This window comes from Tripterygium wilfordii, chromosome 8 (genome assembly GCF_013401445.1).
Source record: "Tripterygium wilfordii isolate XIE 37 chromosome 8, ASM1340144v1, whole genome shotgun sequence".
Lineage (NCBI taxonomy): Eukaryota > Viridiplantae > Streptophyta > Magnoliopsida > Celastrales > Celastraceae > Tripterygium > Tripterygium wilfordii.
This window is the reverse complement of record NC_052239.1, coordinates 3,495,318-3,519,756: the sequence shown is the minus strand read 5'-3', so window position 1 is coordinate 3,519,756 and position 24,439 is coordinate 3,495,318. Positions and strand designations below refer to the sequence as shown.

The 24,439-nt window shown below is 35.9% G+C and overlaps 4 protein-coding genes and 3 non-coding genes across 9 annotated transcripts; 5 read left to right on the top strand and 2 right to left on the bottom strand.

The window, feature by feature from the left end:
- The first annotated feature begins 1,026 nt into the window (after positions 1–1,026).
- LOC120004247 (protein EXORDIUM-like 2) lies at positions 1,027–2,311 on the top strand. The gene has a single exon (XM_038853529.1). It carries the CDS (start codon positions 1,077–1,079, stop codon positions 1,989–1,991), a length of 915 nt encoding a protein of 304 aa, XP_038709457.1. The 5' UTR covers positions 1,027–1,076; the 3' UTR covers positions 1,992–2,311.
- Positions 2,312–2,597: 286 nt separating this feature from the next.
- LOC120004248 (polyadenylate-binding protein 2-like) lies at positions 2,598–6,021 on the bottom strand. 2 transcript variants are annotated; one of them, XM_038853530.1, is made up of 6 exons: positions 5,886–6,021; positions 5,652–5,754; positions 4,700–4,770; positions 3,271–3,462; positions 3,009–3,142; positions 2,598–2,894 (listed from the first exon to the last, which is right to left on the bottom strand). In XM_038853530.1, the coding sequence occupies exons 2-6, from the start codon at positions 5,689–5,691 to the stop codon at positions 2,846–2,848; spliced, it is 486 nt and encodes a 161-aa protein (XP_038709458.1). In that variant the 5' UTR covers positions 5,692–5,754; positions 5,886–6,021; the 3' UTR covers positions 2,598–2,845. The 2 variants fall into 2 exon arrangements, with proteins under 2 accessions (XP_038709458.1, XP_038709459.1); XM_038853531.1 differs by having other exon boundaries at positions 3,009–3,139.
- Positions 6,022–7,344: 1,323 nt separating this feature from the next.
- Positions 7,345–12,315, top strand: LOC120003686 (2-carboxy-1,4-naphthoquinone phytyltransferase, chloroplastic). 2 transcript variants are annotated; one of them, XM_038852708.1, is made up of 12 exons: positions 7,345–7,475; positions 7,818–7,916; positions 9,140–9,404; positions 10,251–10,354; positions 10,534–10,605; positions 10,725–10,863; positions 11,082–11,188; positions 11,270–11,369; positions 11,461–11,499; positions 11,586–11,696; positions 11,817–11,882; positions 11,963–12,315. In XM_038852708.1, exons 2-12 carry the CDS (start codon positions 7,831–7,833, stop codon positions 12,080–12,082), a joined length of 1,209 nt encoding a protein of 402 aa, XP_038708636.1. In that variant the 5' UTR covers positions 7,345–7,475; positions 7,818–7,830; the 3' UTR covers positions 12,083–12,315. The 2 variants fall into 2 exon arrangements, with proteins under 2 accessions (XP_038708636.1, XP_038708635.1); XM_038852707.1 differs by having other exon boundaries at positions 7,818–7,928.
- Positions 12,316–16,414: 4,099 nt separating this feature from the next.
- Positions 16,415–16,556, top strand: LOC120004667. Its single transcript, XR_005469595.1, has one exon. It is a non-coding gene; the product is annotated as a small nucleolar RNA snoR145 (small nucleolar RNA).
- A 583-nt stretch (positions 16,557–17,139) lies between these two features.
- Positions 17,140–17,286, top strand: LOC120004665. The gene has a single exon (XR_005469593.1). It is a non-coding gene; the product is annotated as a small nucleolar RNA snoR145 (small nucleolar RNA).
- Positions 17,287–17,915: 629 nt separating this feature from the next.
- On the top strand, positions 17,916–18,062 carry LOC120004666. The gene has a single exon (XR_005469594.1). It is a non-coding gene; the product is annotated as a small nucleolar RNA snoR145 (small nucleolar RNA).
- A 2,421-nt stretch (positions 18,063–20,483) lies between these two features.
- On the bottom strand, positions 20,484–23,852 carry LOC120004046. The gene is made up of 2 exons (XM_038853266.1): positions 22,912–23,852; positions 20,484–21,013 (listed from the first exon to the last, which is right to left on the bottom strand). The coding sequence occupies exons 1-2, from the start codon at positions 23,711–23,713 to the stop codon at positions 20,661–20,663; spliced, it is 1,155 nt and encodes a 384-aa protein (XP_038709194.1). The 5' UTR covers positions 23,714–23,852; the 3' UTR covers positions 20,484–20,660.
- Between the last annotated feature and the right edge of the window lie 587 nt (positions 23,853–24,439).

Genomic DNA, 24,439 nt, shown 5'->3' with positions numbered 1-24,439 from the left:
GTTTGTATTATTATGTTTCTAGAGGAGTATCCTCACTTATGTGTGGTGTAACTTGTGTTTGGTTTGCTTAATATAAGTTTTCATTATTCTCAAATAAAAAAAAAATCTAGAGCCAAGGCATCATCTGCTCGTCAGGATTTTGGGTAGAGGTATCATAAAAAAAGTTTGTATCGGACAACAATACGTGTTTATGAAATATTTTTATATTAGGATCTTAACTTGGATTATATTTTGAACATACTTAATTGATCAAATCCATATTGCTTTAAATGATTAAATCTAGACAAAAATTTTGTGTTTTGACACAGATTTCGAACATATAACTTATGTCAAAATTTGATTTAATCTAGGTCAAATAAATTTAGTCATTCAACCCAGATAGAGTTTTGTCACCCCTACTTTTGGATTAAGGGCCCTCTAGTGCAATTTTTTTCAATTTTAATCACATCTATTATGTTTATCAATGTAGGGTTTACACAATTTTTTAAATTTAGTAAACAAATTGTAGGTTTGGTCATGATCATCCCTGATTCAAATTTGTCCAAGATCATCCCTAAGGATACGTTAGGTTGTTACTATTTGTTAATTACTATCCATCAAGGCCTACGTACTATATATAATTGATGAGTTATAGCAAAATTGACTCCTAACAACTTAGTAAGCGTTATCTAATCAATACTCGAGTTACTAATTGACTGATAAGAATGATGTGTATTAACTTGATGATCAGGATTCGAATCTCCTCTCCCGTTTCAAAAAAAAAAAAAAAAATCGTTATCTAATCATACAGAAAGAGAAAATTATTATTGGTTTTCCGTTCACCTATCAAACGATCACAATTCTGTATTATTTACGTAAACATAAAACCAACATTAATTATATCAAAAGAACCTTACAGCCTGGCAAAAGAACTTTACCCCCAATTAAAATCTCCCACGTGGCACTCCTGGACGCTGACACTTTCGCTGCCAGCTGTTACTCTTACTCTTCAGCCGTATAAATGCACCCTTCTCCTTCACTCTTTCCTCCCCAATCCAATTCTCTCCTCAAGGACCTTGAAAAGACTACCTTTGTAAATGGCTTCTTTTTACCATTTTGCCATTCTTCTTCCTCTTTTTCTCTGTTTCGTCACCCCTTCTGTTTCCACTACAAGAAAACTCGCCGCCCTTGTCGAGCAGCAGCCGCTTGTACTTAAATATCACAACGGTGCGCTCTTGAAGGGCAACGTCACCGTTAATCTAATCTGGTACGGAAAGTTCACTCCTGTTCAACGGTCCGTGATCGTCGACTTCATAAAATCTCTCAACTACAACCGGGCCCCAGTTCCTTCCACCGCGTCTTGGTGGAAAACAACCGCGAAGTACCGTGGAGGTCCCTGCACCCTCACGGTAGGGAAACAAATCCTCCTTGAAAACTACTCGCTAGGAAAACTTCTCAAGAACTCGTACTTGCCCGCTCTAGCTTCCAAGGCAAACTTCGGGAACTCTATTAACGTCGTTCTCACGGCCAAGGACGTCGCCGTCGATGGATTCTGTATGTCCAGGTGCGGGACCCACGGGTCTACTAGACCAACTCGAGGGTTGAAACGGGGCGCGTACCTCTGGGTCGGTAACTCGGAGACTCAGTGTCCGGGTCAATGCGCGTGGCCTTTCCACCAGCCCATCTACGGCCCACAGACCCCGCCTTTAGTTTCGCCTAACGGAGACGTCGGAGTTGACGGTATGATCATAAACTTGGCTACCGTGTTAGCTAACGCCGTTACAAACCCGTTTAACAACGGTTACTTCCAAGGCCCCGCTACTGCACCGCTTGAGGCGGTATCTGCTTGCACGGGTATTTTCGGGTCCGGAGCGTACCCGGGATATCCGGGTCAGGTATTAGTGGATAAGGTCACGGGCGCGAGCTATAATGCGCACGGGGTTAACGGGAGAAAATACCTGTTGCCTGCCATGTGGGATCCGCAGACGAGCGCGTGCAAGACACTCGTGTGATAGAGAGAAGATAGAATTGTAGACGTGGCAAAAATTCTCTCATGTGTATGTAGATAGCGACGGACTGGGGAGGTTTATGTATCAGGCAGTGTATGGGATCATGATAGTGGTGGGGCCGTGGGGGTTGTTTGGTTTTTTGTGTTTTGTCGTTTTGTTTGACGTGTAAATTCTCTTTGCGGGAAAAAATAAAATAAAATTGGACACGTGAAAAATAGGAGGAAATGAAAATATAAATATAAATAAAAATAGTATTTGATGGGAAAAAAAAATGCGAAAGTGAGATTGGGTTTGTACTGATTTGTATTTGTTTTCTTGATTTGTTGTTTTGACAATTTTCATTGGGGGATAAAGAGACCCAACAGAGAATTATTTCAAAATTAATCCGACATTGTTAAGGATAAAATCATAATTATGCTTATACAAATGTTGCTAATGGTCTCTTTCAGCAAATCTTTACTTGCTGTAAGAGGCAGGAATTGATAATTTTTTCCTAAGGATTCTGTCAGAAAAGAAAATGACATCAAATGGTAATGAAGCAAAGGAATATCTGTCATTTAATTTTTCAAAGGATTCTGTCCGAAAAGAAAATGACGTCATATGGCAACGAAGCAAGAAAATAATGGTGACTATTATCGTACAGCAAGTTAAAGAACCAAAACAACAATGTGAAGCAGCATTTGTTGTTGCAACAGTTCATCACAACCCCAACTAAATCCTCAATGTGATCGCTACATGAGTCCTAGGGATAAAAGTTCCACATCGATCTTCTCAAAACATGATGAGTAAACAGAATAAAGAGGAGAAAAAATAGTTTTGTTGGACACGTTCATCGAACAATCAGTAGTTTGGTTCAATCAGTAGTAAGGATTATAACGCATAGGTGCCCGGAACCTTGGGACCTTCCTGCAAGGAAAAGCATGCAGAATTTCTGTCATCGCAGTTTAAACCAAAAGGTCAGGAAAGACAAATGTAGCAGGAGTTCTATAAGTCAAGAGGCAACTTCCTAAAAATTTATACCCGTATCCGTAAGGAGAAAACATAAAAGGAGGTGGCATATATGGCCCCCTAGCTCGAAATCCCATATAAGGATTGGGTCTGCGACCTCGAAATTGCTTCATTCCGGGTACATTGGTCCGCTTAGAAGTGACCTGCTAGCAAATACAAAAAGAATTGACCTGAGGAAACAGAAAAGAGAGAACTAAACCTGGGGTCAAGTTTACATTGGTGCTTATATGTTATAACCAGAAACCTTTAAGTAGAGAAAGAAGAGCTGTTTAACCTTTAATTGTCGACCATGAAGTTCAGATTCATTCAGAAGGAGAGCTTCCTGAACTGCCTCTACTTCAAGGAACTCCACATAAGCATAACCCTTCGGCTGTCCAAACTTGTCTGTACGAATAGTTATCCTATTAACGGTCCCACATGCCTGGAAATGCTGCTGCACTTCTTCAGGCGTACAAGAATAATCCACCTGCACGCCAAGTTTAAACTGAAATGGGTTATCTGCAGCCAGTAAAACCAAAAAGTTTGACCATCTATCGAACAAAATTCAATATGTTGATAAGGGAAGCTTTGAAATAAGGATCATGCTTATATCAATTCAAGCTAGCAAGTAACAGACAAGATTTCGAGAGTACTAGATCACTAGGGTTAATCAAAAGGAATGCTTGAGCTTTTATCAAAACAGTATATCTTTCAAAAGTATGCATGTGGAAGAAGGGGACAAAAAGGGTTAACTGTGTTGGCAATATCTCATATTAAGGATAAGGAGCTACAGACCCCCTAAGTCCAAGTACCTCAAGAGTTAAAGGTGGTGTACTCTAGAAATACGTTGAGGATTCTTCCAGGCTGTGGTTTGACTTATATACACTTGTTAAACCTGTTATCACTTATCATCCGAACAAAGAGCAGCAAAAAGTCGTATTCTTTTTATAGAATAGTGAAAACAAGTAGTTTCTCCCGATGAACTAGGGCAAATTGCCGAATAACGTAAATCTACTCTCACATTCTTTCTTCCAATTTATTTTCACAGGATCACTTTTATCAAAAACAAGACCAAAGGGAAGAAAAAAAAAGGAGCTTTTCCACAAGGCGGAAAAGGCCGCAAATACTAAGCCCTTCATCTGTAATCCAGAGAAAGCTGCTAACCATAGAAGCTTCAACATCACATGTTTATGCTATAGATGCACATATCGAACAAATAAATGGAAAAAAAGAAAGAAAAAGAGAACCTAATTTCTAGAGTTGCAACTACATTGAAATATAAGTTGTCATGATGTCGGTCATAATAACAAACATTTCATGCGAAATTTCAACATATAAAAATTTATTACTTGCAGGGTTCTAGATATCATATAAATTGGAAATATATGAAAGAATTGATATAATTCACTTTTCACTATAATCAATACAATCAATGATTCTCAAAGCCATTTTCCATAGAGTCCCAAGAATATCCACATGTGCCGAGAAGATGCATTTACAATCATTTTATGGAAATAAACCACCAGCATGCATATTCATCCAGCTCCATGAAGAAAATGTCACTAATTATAGACCATATATAGGACATAAAAGGAGCTAATGCACAGAGGATTTGCTTAACAAAACAGCAGAACTTGAGACAGGTAAATCAAGAGGACATTTGCAAAACTAGCTTCTCACATTAAAAAAAAAAGGCGCTATTTTCATAACAGAATTGGCCTCACATTGCCAACAAACACTGAACGAGCATCAAGCTCCTCTTTATTTGCCTGAGATGCAGCTGCAGTCAATGGATCTGGTAAAAGAAAAAGAGAGTGAGACGGTAGACCAAATCATCTAAGTAGAGTGGCGCCATCCTCCCTAATTAATAAACAAAAGAATCACAAGAAGGATTTAAAAAATAATCAATGATGTAAGAAAGAAATTCATCAGCTATCTTTATTGCTCATGCTTATTCACTGAGAGCAAGAACAATTATTCAGGCCTCCTTGATTCTTTCTGCAACAATCAATTTACCAAAGTTCCCATTTTGACGGAGAATTTCTCGAGTTGCAATTCCATTGGTTGGATATCCATTTCCAGCACCTTTCTAGTCAATGCTTGGTGATTTAAAGTATACCGGGAACAACTACTGAGCTAAGTATACACTAAGTTTTTACAGAGCTAAAGTTCTTGTGGAGCATTTGTTTAAGAAATTTAGGGCAGATACTAGCATATCAAGACTAAAATATACAAGAGCAATCACCTGTACAGGCATATTCAAAACTGAAAGAAACTACACAGATTCTTCCATTATATTGCCACCTTCGATATCTACATTGCATGTTACTGAAACAAACGAGCCTACGGCAATTAAACAAATCAACATACACCATCAACATAAAATCTACTCAATTGAATTAACAAAAAAAGAGGTGATTTGTTTCCTTGTATGTAACCAACCTAGGGGAAAAGGCTGATTTACTCAAAATACATTGTTTCAAAATCTTTACTCGTAAATAATTTTTACATCCAAACAATCGTAGCACAAACGAATCATAGAATCTTGAGTATGGAGATACACTACAGTTCGAGTATAAACAAAAAGCAGGACACATCGTTGAACACGAAAAGCCCTAGAAACTATACATAAAAGGATGAGAAAGAAAACATTAGAAAAAGAACGAAAACGGGCACCTTCTGCAGAACTCATCTCCTTCTCAACCTTGGCCTGCATCTATCGTAGTGTTGTGGCTTCGTCTTCCATCTCCTTCAGACGCGCATTCATATCCTCCAGTTCCTGAAATGCAAATTAATTAGAGTCTGAGAAAACCCAATTTGAAGCGAATTGGGGTCGAGTGTTTTCGTGTCGAATTGGAGTGAGTGTTTGACATAGACAGAAGAAAAGAAGGCGTTCACAGTAAACATTACTGCTTCTTTGCTGGTAGTGTTGTCTGCGACGTCCATCTCCATATCGCGTTCCATATCTCTCTCCGTCCACCTCTCGCAACAGAGACGAAGAGAGCGGCAGTGATCATAAGAAAATAAGAATTATTTAAAATTCGGCATTATACTTTACCAACATATTTTAATATTGAATTAACTTATTTTCTGTTGTATCAATATTTTAAATTCATAAAAGAACTTAATTAGTTAAAGAAATTCTTTAAAAAATATCTAAAGCAACGTCAATATTAAGAATGTCAATGGGACGGGACCCTATTATTATCTGTTCCCGTGCCAATTAAATAAATTTGTACCCCATTCTCCTAAGATATTTTAACTTTTATTCCATATTTGAACTCGTTGGGGCGGCTAATGCCCGCCACTGCACTCCGTTCCAACCAATTACAATGGTGACAACTCTATTAAATATAATAATTAATTAATTAATTGAAAGAAAAATTGAATGTGTAAATGATGGGACAAATAAAATAAATTTTTAAACTAACAAAGAATCAAATAAGGAGGTGAGGTGGATTAGCAATTTTATAACAAAAAAATTTTAACTAACAAAAAGATCAAATAAGACTAGAGGTGGATTAGGAATTTTATAACAAAAAATCTTTGGTTGGAATGATGAAGTTGATTGTGAAAACTCTTTACAAACGCCGTAGGTTTTATGGAGTTAATTATCTTTTGTGGGTTTTGACATTATTCTCCCCGTACTGACTTTAGCCCAATCTTACTTGTTGTAAACGTGGAACAGGTTAGGTTAAAGGCCCGAGTTTAGAGCTGACCCAATTGTATGGTGGACATGTTGGGCTAAAAAAATTCTTGATTACAAAAAAAAAAATAGGAATTTTATCATAAGTAAACTATAAATATTATAATTAATAATATATGGGTACCTGACTGGTTAATTTCGCCAAACTCATCTCCATACTCGTCTGGTTATTTTTTTGTAAAAACACTCATAGTCGTTAACTAACGGGCATCAGCGTTTGAGTCGGACAGGTTATGCAAGTACCCTAATAGGATGTTTTTGACATCATTTGAACTTCTTACTAGGGTAAGCGAGAGTGAGGGTTTCGAACTTGGGTGTGATCACGATTCGAATATATGTCTTAACCATCTCGACCGAGGGATAGTTTGCACTTCTCACCTCTATAGTTCTCCCATAGATGTGATACGAAAAGAACATAACCAGGTGGAGTGTGAGATTCCTCCAGTGTGAAGCATATACGGAAAGAAGTGATGGGCCTGGATCTTCAAAACCCATTAGTGATTCAACCCAATCTATTCAAGGCCGTGTACTGGGCTGCTTGCACAGCTTAAACAGGCCAGTTACAACTTAGAAGAGCAAGGTGCTGCGGCCCATTGACTCAATTGCTGACATGGCGATAATGATTAATGAAATACTTAAGAAAATCAGAGTGGATATGATTTTGGATATAGTGAAGAGATGAACAACTGTACCCTCTCTTACACTAACAATTGCTCCCATATCATCTCTCACACAAGAGATTTCAAGCTGCAAAGTTAGCCTGGGCAGGAGCAGGAGCACATTTTCAGTGCAAGGTACGTCTCCTTCATATATATTATTTTTCCAGAATTATGGTTTCCCCCAAATAACCAAATTAGAGGATAAGAGAAACAATTTAGTTTCAATGTAAGAATTCCTGCAAATTTTTTGATGGGCTTTAGCTTCAGCTGTTAGAGGAGCTTCACACACCATTTGAACTTTTTTTGTTTTTGAAATCTGGTCCTCTGATAATCTGAGTTTCTGTTTCAATATGAAATATTCAAACTATGCTGTGGCAACTGTAGTTTAAGGTTTCATGGAGGCAACTTGTTTAATGCATTTGTGGATGAGTAGAGTTGGTATTTTTTAAGGTTTAATCTATGTTTGACTATATGCAGATAACATTAGAGGATGTTGATACCATTGGGGGTCACATTCTGTAACCTCAATTCAGGGATTAATCACAAGAATCTTAATGAATATCTCTCAAAGCCAAGGTACAAAACGAGGCAAGTTTCGTTCTTTCTTTGAGCTCGATATCGTGCAATTGTAGCTTGCCAACTTTCTTCCTTTAGAATGTATTTGCAGATTTATTTTGTTTGACTGAATATCCTATGTCAAATGCTTAATATAATGAGATCATATTTTGCTTATAGGACGCTAGTCGTACAAAACCTAATCTTACTCGAGCTTCACTGGGTTTAATTTATTCTCACGAAACTTTAGGGCTTTTGTATACGAGAACATTGGTTCGTGTACGCATTCCAGTAATCATCACATGAAAACTACAGCTGCGAGAAAGTGAATTTACAATTGTAAATTGAACAAAAAGTATAACAGCTTAGTTGAACTCTGGTATTTTTACTTGTAATAGACATATAGTCATCTGAAGAGGTATATCATTGTAATAAAGAATCAAAGATTAAAGTAACTTAAGTAATTCAAAGAAATAAGAAACTGTAAAACTCATGCAGAAATATGATTTACTTCTTAGTTGTTCTTGAATCAAAATAGTTTCAACAATATGACATCATTGTTAAAACATGCCATTATGGATCATTCATTCTAAGTTCTAACCTTAGATGAAGTTTGTAGCAGTCAATTTATAATGTGGTGCTTTGTCATTTTAGTTAATGTATTGTTACCTTGGTTAAAGTTTGTAGTTTTCAGTGTATCCCATGCTGCTTTGAGGCTTATATATAGAAAAAGTGAAGTTGCTTCATTGAAACCTAGGCATCATAGGTTTAAATTATGTCATTGTCAACCTAGGCTTCACCACTTTGGAACCCTGACAATTAGGTGTTGTTCCCTCTCTTTTTCTCTTTTCCCCCCTGTTCGTACGTAACTTGAAAAACATATCTACTTGTTAATGGAAAACTACGAAGTTTCTAGGTTTTAGTCTTTAATCAGATCTTGGAAAATTCTTTATGAAGCTTTCAGAATGTTACTAGCAATTGCAAGAGTATGTGTATGTATAGACTATTTGTATGTATATGTGTATGCATAGACTATTTTTTTGGTATTGATGTTTGCGGGCATTCGTATATGTTTGTGTAAAAATACGCACACAAACTAAAAAATAACAAGAATAAAAAACCTATATGCAGCTTTTACGAAGAACCAGAACTTATCTGGAACTAAATTCTTCCATATATGTGTTCAAAGTTCATATATATGTTTAGAGGCTAATATTTCTGCATAAACTGGCACCATCTTTCAGGTCCCATATAGGAGTTCTCCTTACAAAACTCTCCAAAACATCGACGACCCTTCTTCACATGAATGTTCGGAAGTCTTTCCATAGAACCCATATAAAACTAAGAGACAAGCAATGGTGTCAATGTCATTGGAAAGTCTCCAATTGTAAAGCAAAGCACCTTGACTACACCAGTGAAGAGGAAAAAGAAGAGGAAGTTGGAAAAGCAACTTTGATATGGAGGGCAATCAAACTGCCGATATACTCCGTCGCATTAGTTCCACTAACTGTGAGTTTATTCAGCACCTCAAGCAATCTCTTTAGTTCACTCTTCAAAGATTTGCATCTTAGTTGTTCATATCTCTGCATTAAATACATAATTATGTCCTTAAGTGAACATATGTTTCCATATATTAGAGAAAGAAATTAGAAGATTATAATTTATAAGTTGATACAAATTCCTATTGAACAATTTGTTAAGTGTTTCTAATGGCATTGGTGATTTTATAGCAGTAGCTGATCCAGAAATTATGTATGAAATTTCATAAATTTAACTGGTCTCCATGATTCAGCAGAATGTAATCTGTCCCGTGATCTGAATCTGCAATGAATATTCTCATTGGTTTCTAGGAATTTTTTCAATGACCGCAATATTTTCTAGCTTTGTCTTTTTAAATCGGAGTTTTGTTATTGTTTTGTAATCAATAACTGAATTAATGCACGATTGGACCACTTGATTGATTGAGAGGGTGCTCTCAGATCTCTCTTCATACTTTTTTTGTTATCCATATGCTAAAACTTCTTTTTCTTTTTCTTTTTTAACTGATAAAAGCAAAGCACTCGCTTGGTTTTGAAGGATGTCGGTAGACTTATCTCTTTCATAGAAGTGTCAAATGAAAAGTGCGTGAGGAGTTATATGTTAATTTAGGTCATCAAGTTCATCTACCTTCTACCCCCAGCTTTTTCTCATTTGTATGCACATCTCACATTTAGTTGAGCTTTTATTGTGTAAGCAATCATCGTACTGTTCAGATATCATGTTTTGTCCTGTCTATCAGCTTTTCTGATATGATGCGGTGATGTACATGATTGACACTCTTCTTTCCATCTTAATCCTCTTAGTTACTGCGGGCAGGTAGGAGGTGCAACTGCTTATATGCAAACTGGGAGATTCTTAGCTTGGCGCTACCTCTATCTGTTGGCCTTCTCGGTTCTTATTATTACTTGGCTCAACTTAAGGCAAGTTTTATCCATTCTCAAAGAGTGAGTTTACTATAGCTTGAACATAGTCAACTTGTAGCACAACTGCATGTTTGAGCATGATGGTTGGCATTTCTTTCTTTGTGAATTGTGAGGACCGATGGCTGGCATTTCTCTCCTTGAGTTATTAAGATTCTTATATGTGATGTATGGGACAGCAACGATGTTTATGATTTCGATACAGGAGCAGATAAGAATAAGAAGGAATCAGTGGTAAACATGCTTGGCAGGTGAGCATTAATTTTTCTTGTTTTGTTATTTTTTGCAACCCTTTTCCTCATATCTTATTGTATTCCATACTAAAAAGACTGACATTTTTTCAACTTTGCTCTGTTATTCTGTTGGGAAGCCGTGCAGGGACCTTCATTGCTGCCTACTTATCGCTTGCCCTTGGCCTTATGGGCTTGACTCAGGCATCTGTACAGGCAGGAAATTTGCAGTCCATGTTATTACTGATCTGTGCAATTATCTGTGGTTATATATACCAGGTATAGAGAATCTTTCTGGCATGCGGAGGATTAAATTTTTTTTTTGTTAAATTGAGTCTTTCTTCTGCGATAGATTGCTATAAGACCTGAATGCCGAATGGGTCGCTTTCCGAAACCAGCTTTCTAAGTATATACACTCTGGCCAAATATTCTGCAACTGTTCTCATCTCAGGTAACAACCAGGTTCTAATATCTATTTAACATTTTATGTGTTGCAGTGTCCACCATTCCGGCTGAGTTACCAAGGATTGGGAGAACCTTTGTGCTTTGCAGCATTTGGTCCTTTTGCAACCACTGCCTTTTACTTATTGCTGGGGAGCACAAGGTTATATAAGTTACCTGATTATGATGCTTTGGATTTCAATGTTGTTTCTGTGCCTAATATTTCCTCTATGTGTATCCACAGTGAGATCAACAAGCCTCCCATATCATGCGCAATTCTATGTGCTTCAGTCCTGGTTGGCTTTACGACCACGCTAATCCTCTTTTGTAGTCATTTTCACCAGGTAAGTTTCTTTTTCCAAAAGTTGAATCAATTCCTCTTCAGAGTATACTTGGACGAAATCTGTCGAGTAACACGAACTCTGTGCAACTCAGGTGGAAGAAGATATGGCTGTTGGAAAGCTATCCCCTCTGGCGCGTGCACTTGACCAAGCCTTCATTTTTGTTTCCCGCATAAACTAGTAAATGTAATTTGTCATGAGATTTTTCTCTCCATACAGGTTAGATTGGGCACCAAAAGAGGTTCTGACGTGGTTAGAGTGGCGGTTATGGCGCTTTACTCCCTTCTCTTTGCTTTTGGTCTAAGCAGAGCTCTTCCTGCTGCTTGCATTGTAAGTTCAATTTGTATACTTCAATCTGATAAAATACTCGAGTAGAGTTTTTCCGCAATCCTCTCTCTTAGTCGAGCCTTCCATTTAAGAAACTTCTGCAATTATCATGCTTTATTTCAGCTTCTTTGTGCGCTGACTGCACCGATTGGAAAACTTGTAGTAAGCTTTGTTCAAGAGAATTACAAGGTGAGCCTTTTACAATGTTTGAGTGAATTGTGATTACAAACACGCAGTCTTAGGGACCTGATAACAATTGATCTTTACAGGACAAAGGGAAAATTTTCATGGCTAAGTATTACTGTGTGAGATTGCATGCCCTATTTGGAGTTGCATTGGCTACTGGTTTGGTTGTTACCAAGAGATTTCTTCCAAGACTGAAATTTTAATAAATGTTTGTCCAAATGACTTGACATTGTAAGAGTTAGTCAAGTAGAAGTCAGCTTAGATTTGATATCTTGAATCTGATGCAACTCTGCAACATGGTTTGTGCTCATTTAAGCTTCAGTTACTGTGAAACCATTTTTCCCTGCAAGGCCTGTAAAGTCATGTTTAATGGCTTTTAGGGAAACAGTATTCTCACCCCCCAAATTATTAATCTCACCCCCCAATCATAGATTTTTATTATTTTAATATTAATTTTTATATGATTTGATATTTGATTTTTTCGATTTGCGTCTGATTTGACATTATATTCATATTCTAAAAATTAGGAGGTGAGAATACCATTTCCCTAGCTTTTATTAGACATTATTGGAATTCCTATTCTAAAGAACATATTTAAAATATCAATTTATTTTTCATGATCGTCGTCATTGGTTTAAAAGCATTTTCAATGTGAGAGGAGCTAAACTTTTGCGTATAAACCACTCAAATGAGTTATGCCAAACTCATGTGAGATTTTTAGTACTGACATATATTTTTAAATAATAATTTTTAATTACAAAATAAAAATTACTAGCACGATAAAGATGAGAATTTCTAATTACTTAAATTAAAATCAATACAAATATAAAGTTTAGAGCATTTTCAATAGTCTCCCTATTATACTTCCCATCCTCATATTTGAAGAACACATCAAAAATATGATATAGTAGTTTTCCTATCTTCATATGACTCTAATTTATCCTCTATAACTAATTTCCTTCCTTAGGGTGAGGAATTGAAAAAACCAATTCACACCCTACTAAAACTTGACACGTTAGCCCTGCCAAGGGGTAGAGGCCACATGACTTCATTTGCCACATAGAAACTCTTCTTCTCTAGAGCACTCTCGTCGACTCTCCATGGTGCTGAATCAAAGAAATCGATATATGCAGCTCTCCTCCACTAGATTTTGCCTTCGTCTCATCTCTTAGACTCTCGAAATCATATGATTTGAAGATATTTTGTCGAAACATAAAATCTAGGGTTCAATGTTCTTGATTTGGTTTCGATTTTGTCAAATGTTCAATCTTTGCCTTATTATGATCTCCTTTTCATCTCCAGCGCAAAATAGAGGCAAAGAAAGGGCTACACGGCATAGAGAAATACAGGGTCTCAATCTGTTCTTTCATTGCTTCGATCCTATTTGTTTCAGGTAGTTGCATAGTTCGTTTCTCCATTTTAGATTTTTCGCTCACTTGGTATATTTATGTAATTCATTCGTAGTAGACTTGTAGATGATATTGTTCTGGATCTGTTGTTGAAGGTAGATGCTATAGTTACCATCGGAATTGACCTGCACTATCATTTTAGATATTTGCAGCTAGTTTCTTTTAGAATTCCTATGTTGTTGATCTAATTGGCGTGTACAACTTAGCTAGTTTGTGAATGAAAGAGGTGTCTTCAAGTTCTTACATTGTCATCAAGTGCTCAAGAATTCCTCTAGATGGATTACAGAAGTGGTGCACCCCAGTTTGAGTCGAAGCACAACTGCATCAGAGTTGATCAATTTAGGAGACGATGTGAATGCCCTCTGGTCATGTAGAATTGGAAAGGTCAATTGGTAAGAAGGCAGAAAAAGAGCGATTGACGAACAAAAAAATGAAAGTGGAAGATAATGGAGAGTCTCAAACGAGCATTAATTAAGAAAAGTCACAAGAATTGATACAAAAGTTTCATGATCAAAAGATGAACGTCATCATACAGGATAACAAAAAAATGGATGAGTATCTACAATTAAAGAGGGAAAAGCTTGAGCTTGATCGGGAGCATTAAGAGGATAAGGTTATGACTCTTGAGCTTTTGCATAATTTTATGCCTTCTGAGTTTGTGGCATGTGGATTGACTTTACAATTGTTGAACATTGCGGGTAGATACCATCTGTCAGATAATACCCCATATCATATTGATGATTATTGATGACAAAATTCACTGGCAGAGCATGACCATTAATAAGATCTGTAAAGACAAGAGAACGATCAAGAACGTTGATGTCATTAAGTGAGCCCGAAAGGCCAAAGAAAGAATGTCAGACCAAAAGATAACGTGAATCTATTGCCTCTAATATCATCGTTGCATCACCACAATGGGCGGAATAGTGACCTTTCCATCCGTTTGGATAGTTTTTCCATGTCCAGTGCATATAATCAATGTTGCAAAGCATTTCTGGTAATCCTTGCTCCTCATATAGTTGAAGCAATCGAGCTGCGTCGTTGGAAGTGTGCAACCTTAAGTCAAGGTTCTTAAAACCGGACCGGTCATCAAACCGGAAAAGACTTCGGTTCACGGTTCAAAGGTTCAACCGGGGTTCAAACCAGGTTCGAACCGGTTTTAATGTAATGAATTATTTATATATATATTTATATTATATGCATATAATATGTAAGAAAACTTCATAAAAATACAATACATTCAAATAAAGTACCATTTTAAACAAAGAAAATCTCATACCCTAGTGGTTAAAGCCTTTTTTAATGAACAAAAGGTCATGAGTTCAAACCCTACAAATAACAAAATTTCAAAAATATTTTATTAACTTTAATAAATGACCGAACCGGTCAAAACCGGCCCGGTTCTGACCGGTTCAACTGAAGAACCGGCCGGTTCAACCGGAAATATCCCGGTTCATCAATTACCGGTTCTGGCACCTCAACCGGACCGGACAAGTGGCCGGTCACCGGTTGGACCGGTCCGACCGGCCGGTCCGGTCCGGTTTTCAAAACCATGCCTTAAGTATTGATTACCAAAAATAGTAATCATTGCCTCAACAAATTTTTTCATAGCCTCATTTGTTGTGCTCTCTGCAAGCCGAATATATTCATCCATCATATCATCATAAACTCCATAACACAACATTCTGAAGACTGCAGTCACTTTCTGTAATGAAGATAAGCCCTCTGTGTTTGCAACATTTTGAGATTGCACAAAGTAGTCATCATAAAACATAACAGCATCATGGATGCGAAGAATTAATTTCTGACTCATGCAAAATCATATATGAAATACCCTGTGAGGAAATTTCAAAGTTGGGAAGAAGTAATCACGCAACAAGTTTTCATGGCCCGTCTTACTATCACGATCAATGTATTCACGACCGATAATAGAACCTCAACATGCTTTTGCTTTGCCTTGTCTCCCTAAATCCTTTCCTTCAAAGAGTAAACCATTTTGATCCACCGTTTCTTGTTCAGCAGAGTCAAGAAAGAGATGTTGATGTCTTCTTTGATAAAATTGAAACATTGTGATATTATAACAATAATACTAGATGTAATAAAGCATACTTTAATTTGGTCGATGAAATGAATATGAAACACAATATCATCTTATATAGAGACAAACATTTTTGAATTTGAAAAAATGATCGTTTTCACTATTGAATTTTGAATTTCCAAATAAAGACAAGTTTTTGAGAAATTAAACTGCAAATAACCGTTACAATTTTTAATTTTGAAATTAAAGCACTTGTTTAACTTTTGAAATTTGAAAAAAATTTAAACATATCAATATCAATTTTTATTTGTATTTATCTAACGGGTCACTCAAATATCTCAACGTATGACCCGGACGACGTTATAAATAACCCAGTCGCAAAACCCTAATACATTCGTCACCGCCTACACAATCCTCTCACAAAACAGCTGCCGACCTCGCGGCAGGAGCCGAAGCCTGTTCGCGATAAAGGTTCGCACTCAGAAACTTCTACTTCGCAGCATGAAATCCATCTGATACTGGATTTTGCTGCTCATTCTGTTTCATTTTTCTACGTAGACTCTTATTTGTAATATGTTCTTATATACTTGTGCGATCAAAAGTTAGTCGATCGCTACGGGAAGAACAATACATGATTTTTGATATCTTTGAATTGTTTTTCGAATTATTTATGGTGTAGAAGTAGGTAGATCTATAAGATGCGATGAAGAGAACATATGGTATATCATCGATTGCGGTTCCGCAAGATGATCTGTTTTGGTTCGTATTCACTGAGCGTCCTACTTTCTCCCTCATAGACTTCCGTATATGTTGTGATTTTGTGCAATTTTGAGTTTTTTATTGATATAGTAGTAAGAGAAAATGAAGGCACCTATGGAGGAGGTGCTATGTAAGTGCACTTCTATCCAAGTTTACCTTCGGAAATCAGTATTGAGAGCAGATCGCTCAGCTTGATGAACGAGTTTCAGTTTGATTATTCATGGATCTGATTTCGTACATGCATTTGAAATTTATTAAAATTGTCGATCATGCTTGATAGTTTGTAGATATATTGAAAATTATTAAAATAGTCAATCTTGCTTGATATAGTGCGAAGATCCCAGCGGAGAGGTGGATCACTCTATCAATTGAGATCTCTCCAACGGTTTGAACTTTTCGCAAATTGATATCCAGACCTATGATGCCCTTCATTTTATTGTTGGAGCGTCTAGAACCATCGGATACATTCATTTTTATTTGAACACCATTTTTCTCCAATCAAAGAAATTGTTTAATCATCGCATAAAATAAATTTTTATTAGAAGGGGAATGTTTTGAAATGATTTAAGAATCTGCATTTTTATGCTATCAATTTTTTTTTCATCTTGTTTGCCAAATTAAATTTAATCCTATGTTTCGATCGGAAATGTGTCAGTATGCACTTCAGTTGATTGCATGCCTGTTTATTTTTGGTACATGGATGTGATTAATAATTTTTATGTTATGGTGAACTTTGGTATTGGTTTTCCTGGTGACCAAGATTGCAGGTTGTCTGTGCAAATAAAATGTAGTCCAAATAATTTATTGGCTAGTGTCCTTTGTTGTCTTGTGTTTCTTTGATATCATTTGTGCTTACTAAGTACTGTCTGGGAAATCAAATTTAGTCTTCCCTGTTACTTTTCTTGTTACTTGCTTCCCATACTTGTTTAATGTTTTGACTTTCTTCTTCCTTTGGCTTATTAGTCTTTTAAAATGCTTTTTCCTGGAAATTGCCATGGGATCATTTGGGTAGCTAGTAATTTTAGTTTTCAAATGGTTAATCTTGCTTGATATAATGCGAAGGTCCCAGCGGAGAGATGGAGCACTCTGTCAATTGAGATCTCTCCAACAATTTAAAATTTTCCTTCGCAAATTGATATCCGAATCGTAGGATGCCCTTAATTTTATTGTTGGAGCATCTAGAACCCTCGGATAAATACATTTGTATTTGAACAGAATTTTTTTCCAATCATATAAATTGTTTAGTCATCTCATAAACCAAGTTATTATTAGAAGTGAAATATTTTGAAATGATTTAATAATCCACATTTTTATGCTATCAATTTTTTTCAGTTGTTTTTGCGTAAGTTCGAAAGAATAATAGGCTATAATCTTTCCTTCTGTTAGCCAAATTAAATTTAATCCTATGTTTCAATTGGAAATGAGTCGGTATGCATTTCAGTTTATTCCTGAATTGGAGGCTATGCCTGTTTTTTTTAGTTTCATTGATGTGATTAATAACTTTTAAGTTATGGCGAACTTTGGTGGTGGTTTTCCTGGCGACCAAGATTGGAGGTTGTCTGAGTAAATAACATGTCATCCAAATAATTTATTGGCTAATGTCCTTTGGTACCTTGTGTTTTTTGATATCATTTGTGCCAAGTACTGTCTGGGACATCAAATTTACTCTTCCCTGTTTCTTTTCTTGCTTGTTTAATGTCTTAATGTTTTGACTTTCTTCTTCCTTTCGCTTATGAGTGTTTTAAATGTGTTTTCCTGGAAATTGTGACCAACAAGTCGTTTGGGTAGCTAGTAATTTTGGTTTTAAAATAGTTAATCTTGCTTGATATAGTGCGAAGGTCCCAGCGGAGAGGTGGAGTAATCTTTCAATTGAGATCTCTCCAACAATTTGAATTTTTCCTTCGCAAATTGATATCCGAATCGTAGGATGCCCTTAATTCTATTGTTGGAGTGTCTTGAACCCTCGGATACATTCTTTTGTTTATGGACAGCATTTTTCTCCAATCAAAGAAATTGTTTAATCATCTCATAAACTGAAGTATTTTTAGAAGTGGAATATTTTGAAATGATTTGAGAATCCACATTTTTGTGCCATGAATTTTTTTCATTTGTTTTTGTGAGAATTGGAAGAGTAGTATAACCTTTCCTCCTGTTTGCCAAATTAAATTTTCAATTGGAAATGAGTCTCTATGCGTTTCAATTTTTTCCCTGAATTGGAAACCATGCCTGTTTTTTTCAGTTGCATGGATGCGATTAATAATTTTGAAGTCATGAACTTTGGTAGTGGTTTCTTGGTGACCAAGGTTGGAGGTTGGCTGTGCAAATAAAAAGTCCTTTGATGCCTTGTGTCTGTTTGATATCATTTGTGCAAAGTACTGTCTGGGACATTAAATTTACCCTTCCCCATTGCCTCTGTTACTTGCTTTTTATACTTATTTAATGTTTTAATGTTTTTTCTCCTTCCTTTCACTTTCTAGTCTTTTATAATACTAGTGGTTTTGGTAGCTAGTAATTTTGGTTTTAATTTCTGCAGCAAAATTTTTTGAACTCATACCTCCTTGAAATTTTGTATATTGATTTGTTACGTTGGACGTTGACATAAATTTGCTCAACTGTGTTTGTTTCAACACTCAGCTGTAATCTTTTCTACTTGCACGTCCTTCATCCTTGCCTCTTCCTGTAATAAGACCAAATTGTCACACTACTTTGGGACTGAAGATTATCTCCATATGTGCCTGAGGTCATGGATGTTTTTGGCTCCTTGTTGCAATAATTTGTTTTATCCAGACGAAATTTTTTGACGAGAGGATCTCACAAGAGGTTAATGGTGATTCTTTGGGTGAGTTAGTTTCTTAAGAAAAGATTTGAGTATATGTTAAACCAAAAGTCCTTTTCTCAAAATATTCTGGCGAAAAAAAAAAGCAGTTCAACCAGTAAACCCAAAGCAAAGCAAATGATGTTGTTGATTTGAGAGGGTTGGACTTTTTATTATAATTTTTTTATAACACCGAATCAGTAACGTTACAAGGTTATCAAACACGTTCTAACGTTACAAGGTTATCAAACACATCCCAATTTTTTCCTCGCTTTCACACATTGATTAGAGGTATTCTCTAATTGTTACTTTATCCCGCTCCTTATCTCATGTCTCACGTGAAAATAAAATGAAAAATAGGTTTTAAAAAGTCAACAACGGTTACAAGACTTTTATGACTACTATTAACTACCTTCCCCGTCTCAATTTGTGTCATTTTTTAAAAATCAAACTTATTGCATGATTTAATGTAATTTAATTATATGAAATAATCATGTTATTGTCCTTATGATATACCTTTTAGAGAATGGGAGATAGCTTGGTTGGTATGGTTATCTGTCTAGGATCTTGAGGTCTAGGATTCTATTCTCATCAGGGGGTTTGGGATTTGGGTAGTTTTTCATCCGTGGTGGTATAGACCTTTTAAAATTCAGAGGATAATTTTAAAATATAATAAAAAATTATTAATTAATGAAGAAAAATTAATTTTAGGACAATTCAAAATAAAAAGTATGACAAATGAGATGAAGGGAGTAATACTTTCCATTAATAATCAAGATAACGAAGGAAGTGAAACAAAAATTGTGTTATCATACTAATTTGGGCAAGTAATTGCAGAGTCGGATACAATTATTTTTATGGTATTCCAATTCTATAAAATACAATGAGCGAAAATTTACAGTAGAGTTTTAAAAACCCTATGCACAAGTTACATACTCGAATTGAATGAAATCAAACAGATGAATCTTATAATTTCACATTTCCCTGACAAAGCAAAAGCTGACGAGAAGCAGTGCACCGGCGAGCGTAAGAGGCATGGAGGTTGGAATTTTTGCTAGATTTTGTTTTCTATTTTTTTTATTTTTGATAACACCGAATTAGTAATATTACAAGTTATCAAACACATTTCAATTTTTTCCTCACATTTAGACATTGATAAAGACTTTGATAGAGGTACCTGGAAATAATTTTGTTATTCTTTAATTGAAAGCTGCCCTATATTATATTTTATTCAGCTCCTTATCTCATGTATCGGCTCAAGATAAAATAAAAAATAGATATTAAAAAGTCAATTATATTTACGAGACTTTTATGACTTTATTACTCTCTCCGTCTCATCATTCTTTTTATTTTTGAATGTTTTAAAATTAGTATCATTTTTCTTCATTAATTAATAAATTTATAATTGTATTTTAAATTTATCTTTATCACTTTAATTACCCTTGTTTCAAGAAAAAAAAATTATAAATAAAGACAAATTTAGAATAACATTTTTTTTTGCGTACCTGAATTGTATTAAATGACGTCTCACCGAGGGAGTATTAACTAACACTTTCCATTAATAATCAAGATAACAGAGTGAGTGAAACAAAATTTGTGTTATCATAACTAATTTGTGCAAGTAATTGCAGAGTTGGATACAATTATTTTTATGGTATTCCAATTAAATAAGATACAATGAGTGAAAATTTACAGTAGTGTTTTAAAAACCCTATGGACAAGTTACATTCTCGAATTGAATGAAATCAAACAGATGAATCTTATAATTTCACATTTCCCTGACAAAGCAAAAGCTGACGAGAAACAGTGCACCAGCGAGCGTAAGAGGCATGGAGGTTGGGCCAGTCGGAGGAGGAGCAGTCTGTGAAGTGGTGGAGCCAAAGAGACAACACTTGCTCCTGCTGCTCTTCGTTTTCCAGTGACTCTATAAGCTCTTCCAAAATCCTTTCTAACTCGACTCTTTCACCCATGCTAAGAACTGGTGCATCGGTGCCGTTGCTAGCTCTGCAAAGCAGTGGCAGCCATGAGATCAACATCTTCTTCCTTGTTTGCCTAAGTTGCTCCTCTCCATCTTTGTCCTGCACTATTTCCTGTGCTTGCTTGAACAAGAATGCTGAACAACATGAGTTAAAGTAAATAATTGGATTAGTTAACTAAACTTTAGAAAGTGATCTTATCAATCATCAAAATTTTAGACACAAAAAAAGGTTCCAAGTAAAGAAATGTCAGAAACCGGCAATATAATAGATGATATATTTGTCTTTATTTTACATGGTCAAACTAAAGAAGAGTAATCAAACAGCTGAGAGACAGAGACAGTCACCAAATTTTTTTCAGCACCAAAGATGGATCTGATCAGCAATCGTAATGATCAAGTAACGGGATTAACTAGTTTGTACTCATGCTATTTTCTACACTAAAAGAATTTTTTAAGAACAATAAATAAATAGTTGACCATAATTTTGTACATGTGACAAAGCCTAACGCCCAGTACTAACTTAGAAGCCAAGTCTTGATTATTTTATAAGGTCGAAAATACACCTATTGATCGATCTTTGCAATTTGCATGCATGATGAGAGGAGGAGAAAAGAAAAAGGGGCCCACCACGTGATTTCATTGTAATAACTAAAAGCCTATCATAAACATTAGTCAATTCGTCATCATGCTACGGGATCCCAGCAATTCAGATCTTAATTATTTCAATTGTTTTTCTTAAAAAAAAATAAAATTATTTCAATCGTTGAGATCTCTATCTTTTCTGTTTAAAATTCAAAAATGCTATGGATCTTTACAATTGGGATCCGGATCCCAATTGTATGCACAAGATTTAATATGCATGTGGAGCCCATCACATACACATCAAATCTTGTGTTGAGATTTTTTTATATATATATATATTTTTCGTTTAAAAAGCTCAAATATTGGCGATTTCAACATCAAATCAAATGTCCCTAATAAATAAATAAATAAATAGATGTATGTATGCTGAAAGGAAGAAGAAAAAATCAATTAAGACTGAATAATTGAATCCCAATATATAACTATAATTAATAACACGAGAGATGACTTTTTCAAGTCCGTAATCTTGTTCGTAGGAGAAGAAAAACACGTAAACCCTCCGCCGCACGTTATTAGGGAATTAAGGAGATATATATGCGGTGATAATAACGTGTAGTGATCCAATATTCATGTGCAATGTGCATGTGGTGGAATTAACTAGTCTTATAATAACACTTTTTTTTTTGTCCATTTGTTGATTTGGAATAGTTTACTAAACTTCAAGAGGTGCTGATTAATTCCACGTGGGATAATGTCTCATGGACCTATCATATCATGTCATGTCATATTCATATGAAGTTGAGTTTATAGAGATTGGGGATTGGCCAGCCAAATGTAGCTTGACATTTTCTTTTCTAATTTGGAGAAAGTTTGGGTAATTACGTTTTCCTTATTCGATCATTGTAATTAGGGGAGCTAGCTAGTACACACTACAGTGGAATTTTCTATATTTCCCAATGCTAATAACTATAACATGTGTAATTGATAGTAATATTCTTTTATACTCCATAGATCTTTCAAAATACCAAGATTACCCTCTAAACAAAGTACCATGTCTATGTCATTTTAATAGAGGCTACTAGAATGTTGCACTGTCTAAATAGAAAGAAAAAGGGTTTTTTTTGGACAAATAAATTATTTTTTTCTTAATTATATTTAATATCTCTATGATTTTAAATATGTAAATGGAGAATATCGAAAAATACTATCAAATAATTGAATTTGATAATCATCATCATCAGAGTCTTTATCCTTAAAGTTTGGAGTCGATTATGTGAATATATACACACATACATATATATATATATATATTATACGCCGAAAACAGCTTAACTACCAATTGAGTGGGTTAATTATTAAGCAATTGCTGAATAATTGCAATGGAAATGGAAATCAAATTATAAAAACAATTAATTAATTAATGCACAAGTTATGGAAGGAAACAAACATACCTGCGATCTTAACCAATGAACCCTGCAGCCTTGGCTCAGCCGAGAGACCAAGCCAAGCCAAATGCGAAGCAGATGCCCATCTACCCACAGCTTCCTCCCCAAACCCACAAGCCGCCATCTTTTGCGCCAACCAAAGCAGCTCAGCCGAAAGCTTCTCTGCTGAACTCCCTGACAAATTCCCCTCCACCTTCACCTGCCCAAGCCGGTTCCACGCCCCATCCCCCAACTTCCGAACCGTCTGAATAATCCGGTTCAACGGGCACGGTACCAACCCGGCCCTTAAAGCCCCAATTTCAACCCGATCGCGGTCTAGCTCCTCCACTGCGGCTTCAAGCTGGCTAAGAGTCCTCGCAAACGCCGTCGATAGAACGGCTCCATTGACTTCACGCAGAGCCGTCGCATTCTCTCTATGGTTCTCCTCAATAATCCTCTCCGCTAATGACCGAACAACTTCATATTTCCTCGAACTGACCGGAATATCGTTAACAATCAACAACAGCTGCGAAAGTGCTCGAGCGATACCGGAATCGCCGCCGCCGCACGTTGGCACAAGCTTCTCCTTCTTCGGAGGCTTAAGCGGAAAATCGTCAAGTTTAGGGTTCAGAGAAGGAAAAAAGAAAGGAAGTAATCGCAAAAAAAAGAAGAAGGAACTGAGTAGAAGCTGTCGAACGGTTTCGAGAAGCTTGTACTTCTCTGATAAATTGAGGAGCGAGTTGTCGGCGTGGATAAATAAGGAGGTAATCGTGTTTCGGAGAAATACAAGAGCCATGGTGGTCGGAGAGAATCCTTCCTTCACTCCCATTATCTTTCGTTTTCTCTGTGATTTTCTCAGGCAAATTCCAATAATTGGGGATAATAGATAAGGGAAAGAGGGGATGTAGTAAATAAAGAAGAGGTGGGAGGGACAAGAGGGGGAGTGGAGCCAGCCATGTACGCCTACTCACAAGTTGACAATCCAAGTCTACGTTTTATTTCTTTCACGGGTATGAAGGCAATTCCAATCTACGTTTTTTTTTTTTTAAAGTTCATAGGTTACAGACACGTTAACGTTAAGCCATGTTCAAGGGGTACAAACGTTATCACAACGGATGGAAACTATCCAAATCCCAACCTCTGGTGAGAATGGAATCCTGAATCTTAGACAGACAACCTGACTAATCAAACTACCTTCCATTCTCGAGTCTACGTTTTATTATTATACGTATTTGATACGTTTTCATTGGATTATTAATTTATTATATACGATGTAGTTTATGGGCCATGTGGCCCATATCCAATCAAATATCAAAAATAAACTAATTTATAAAAGCACAATTACCAATAGAAAATTGGAAAGACATGTTTATTAAAAAAATATGTAGCGTATCAGTTTGATAATCCATGGGAGCTCAAGAGGTTTAATCAATGGAATATATTTATTCCATTCTTTTATTTTATAATTCGTTGTTCAAAATTTATTGTTTTAATATAGATTCCATTGTTTTTTAAAACACAATTTAGAATTCATTATTTAAGTTCTGAATCCATT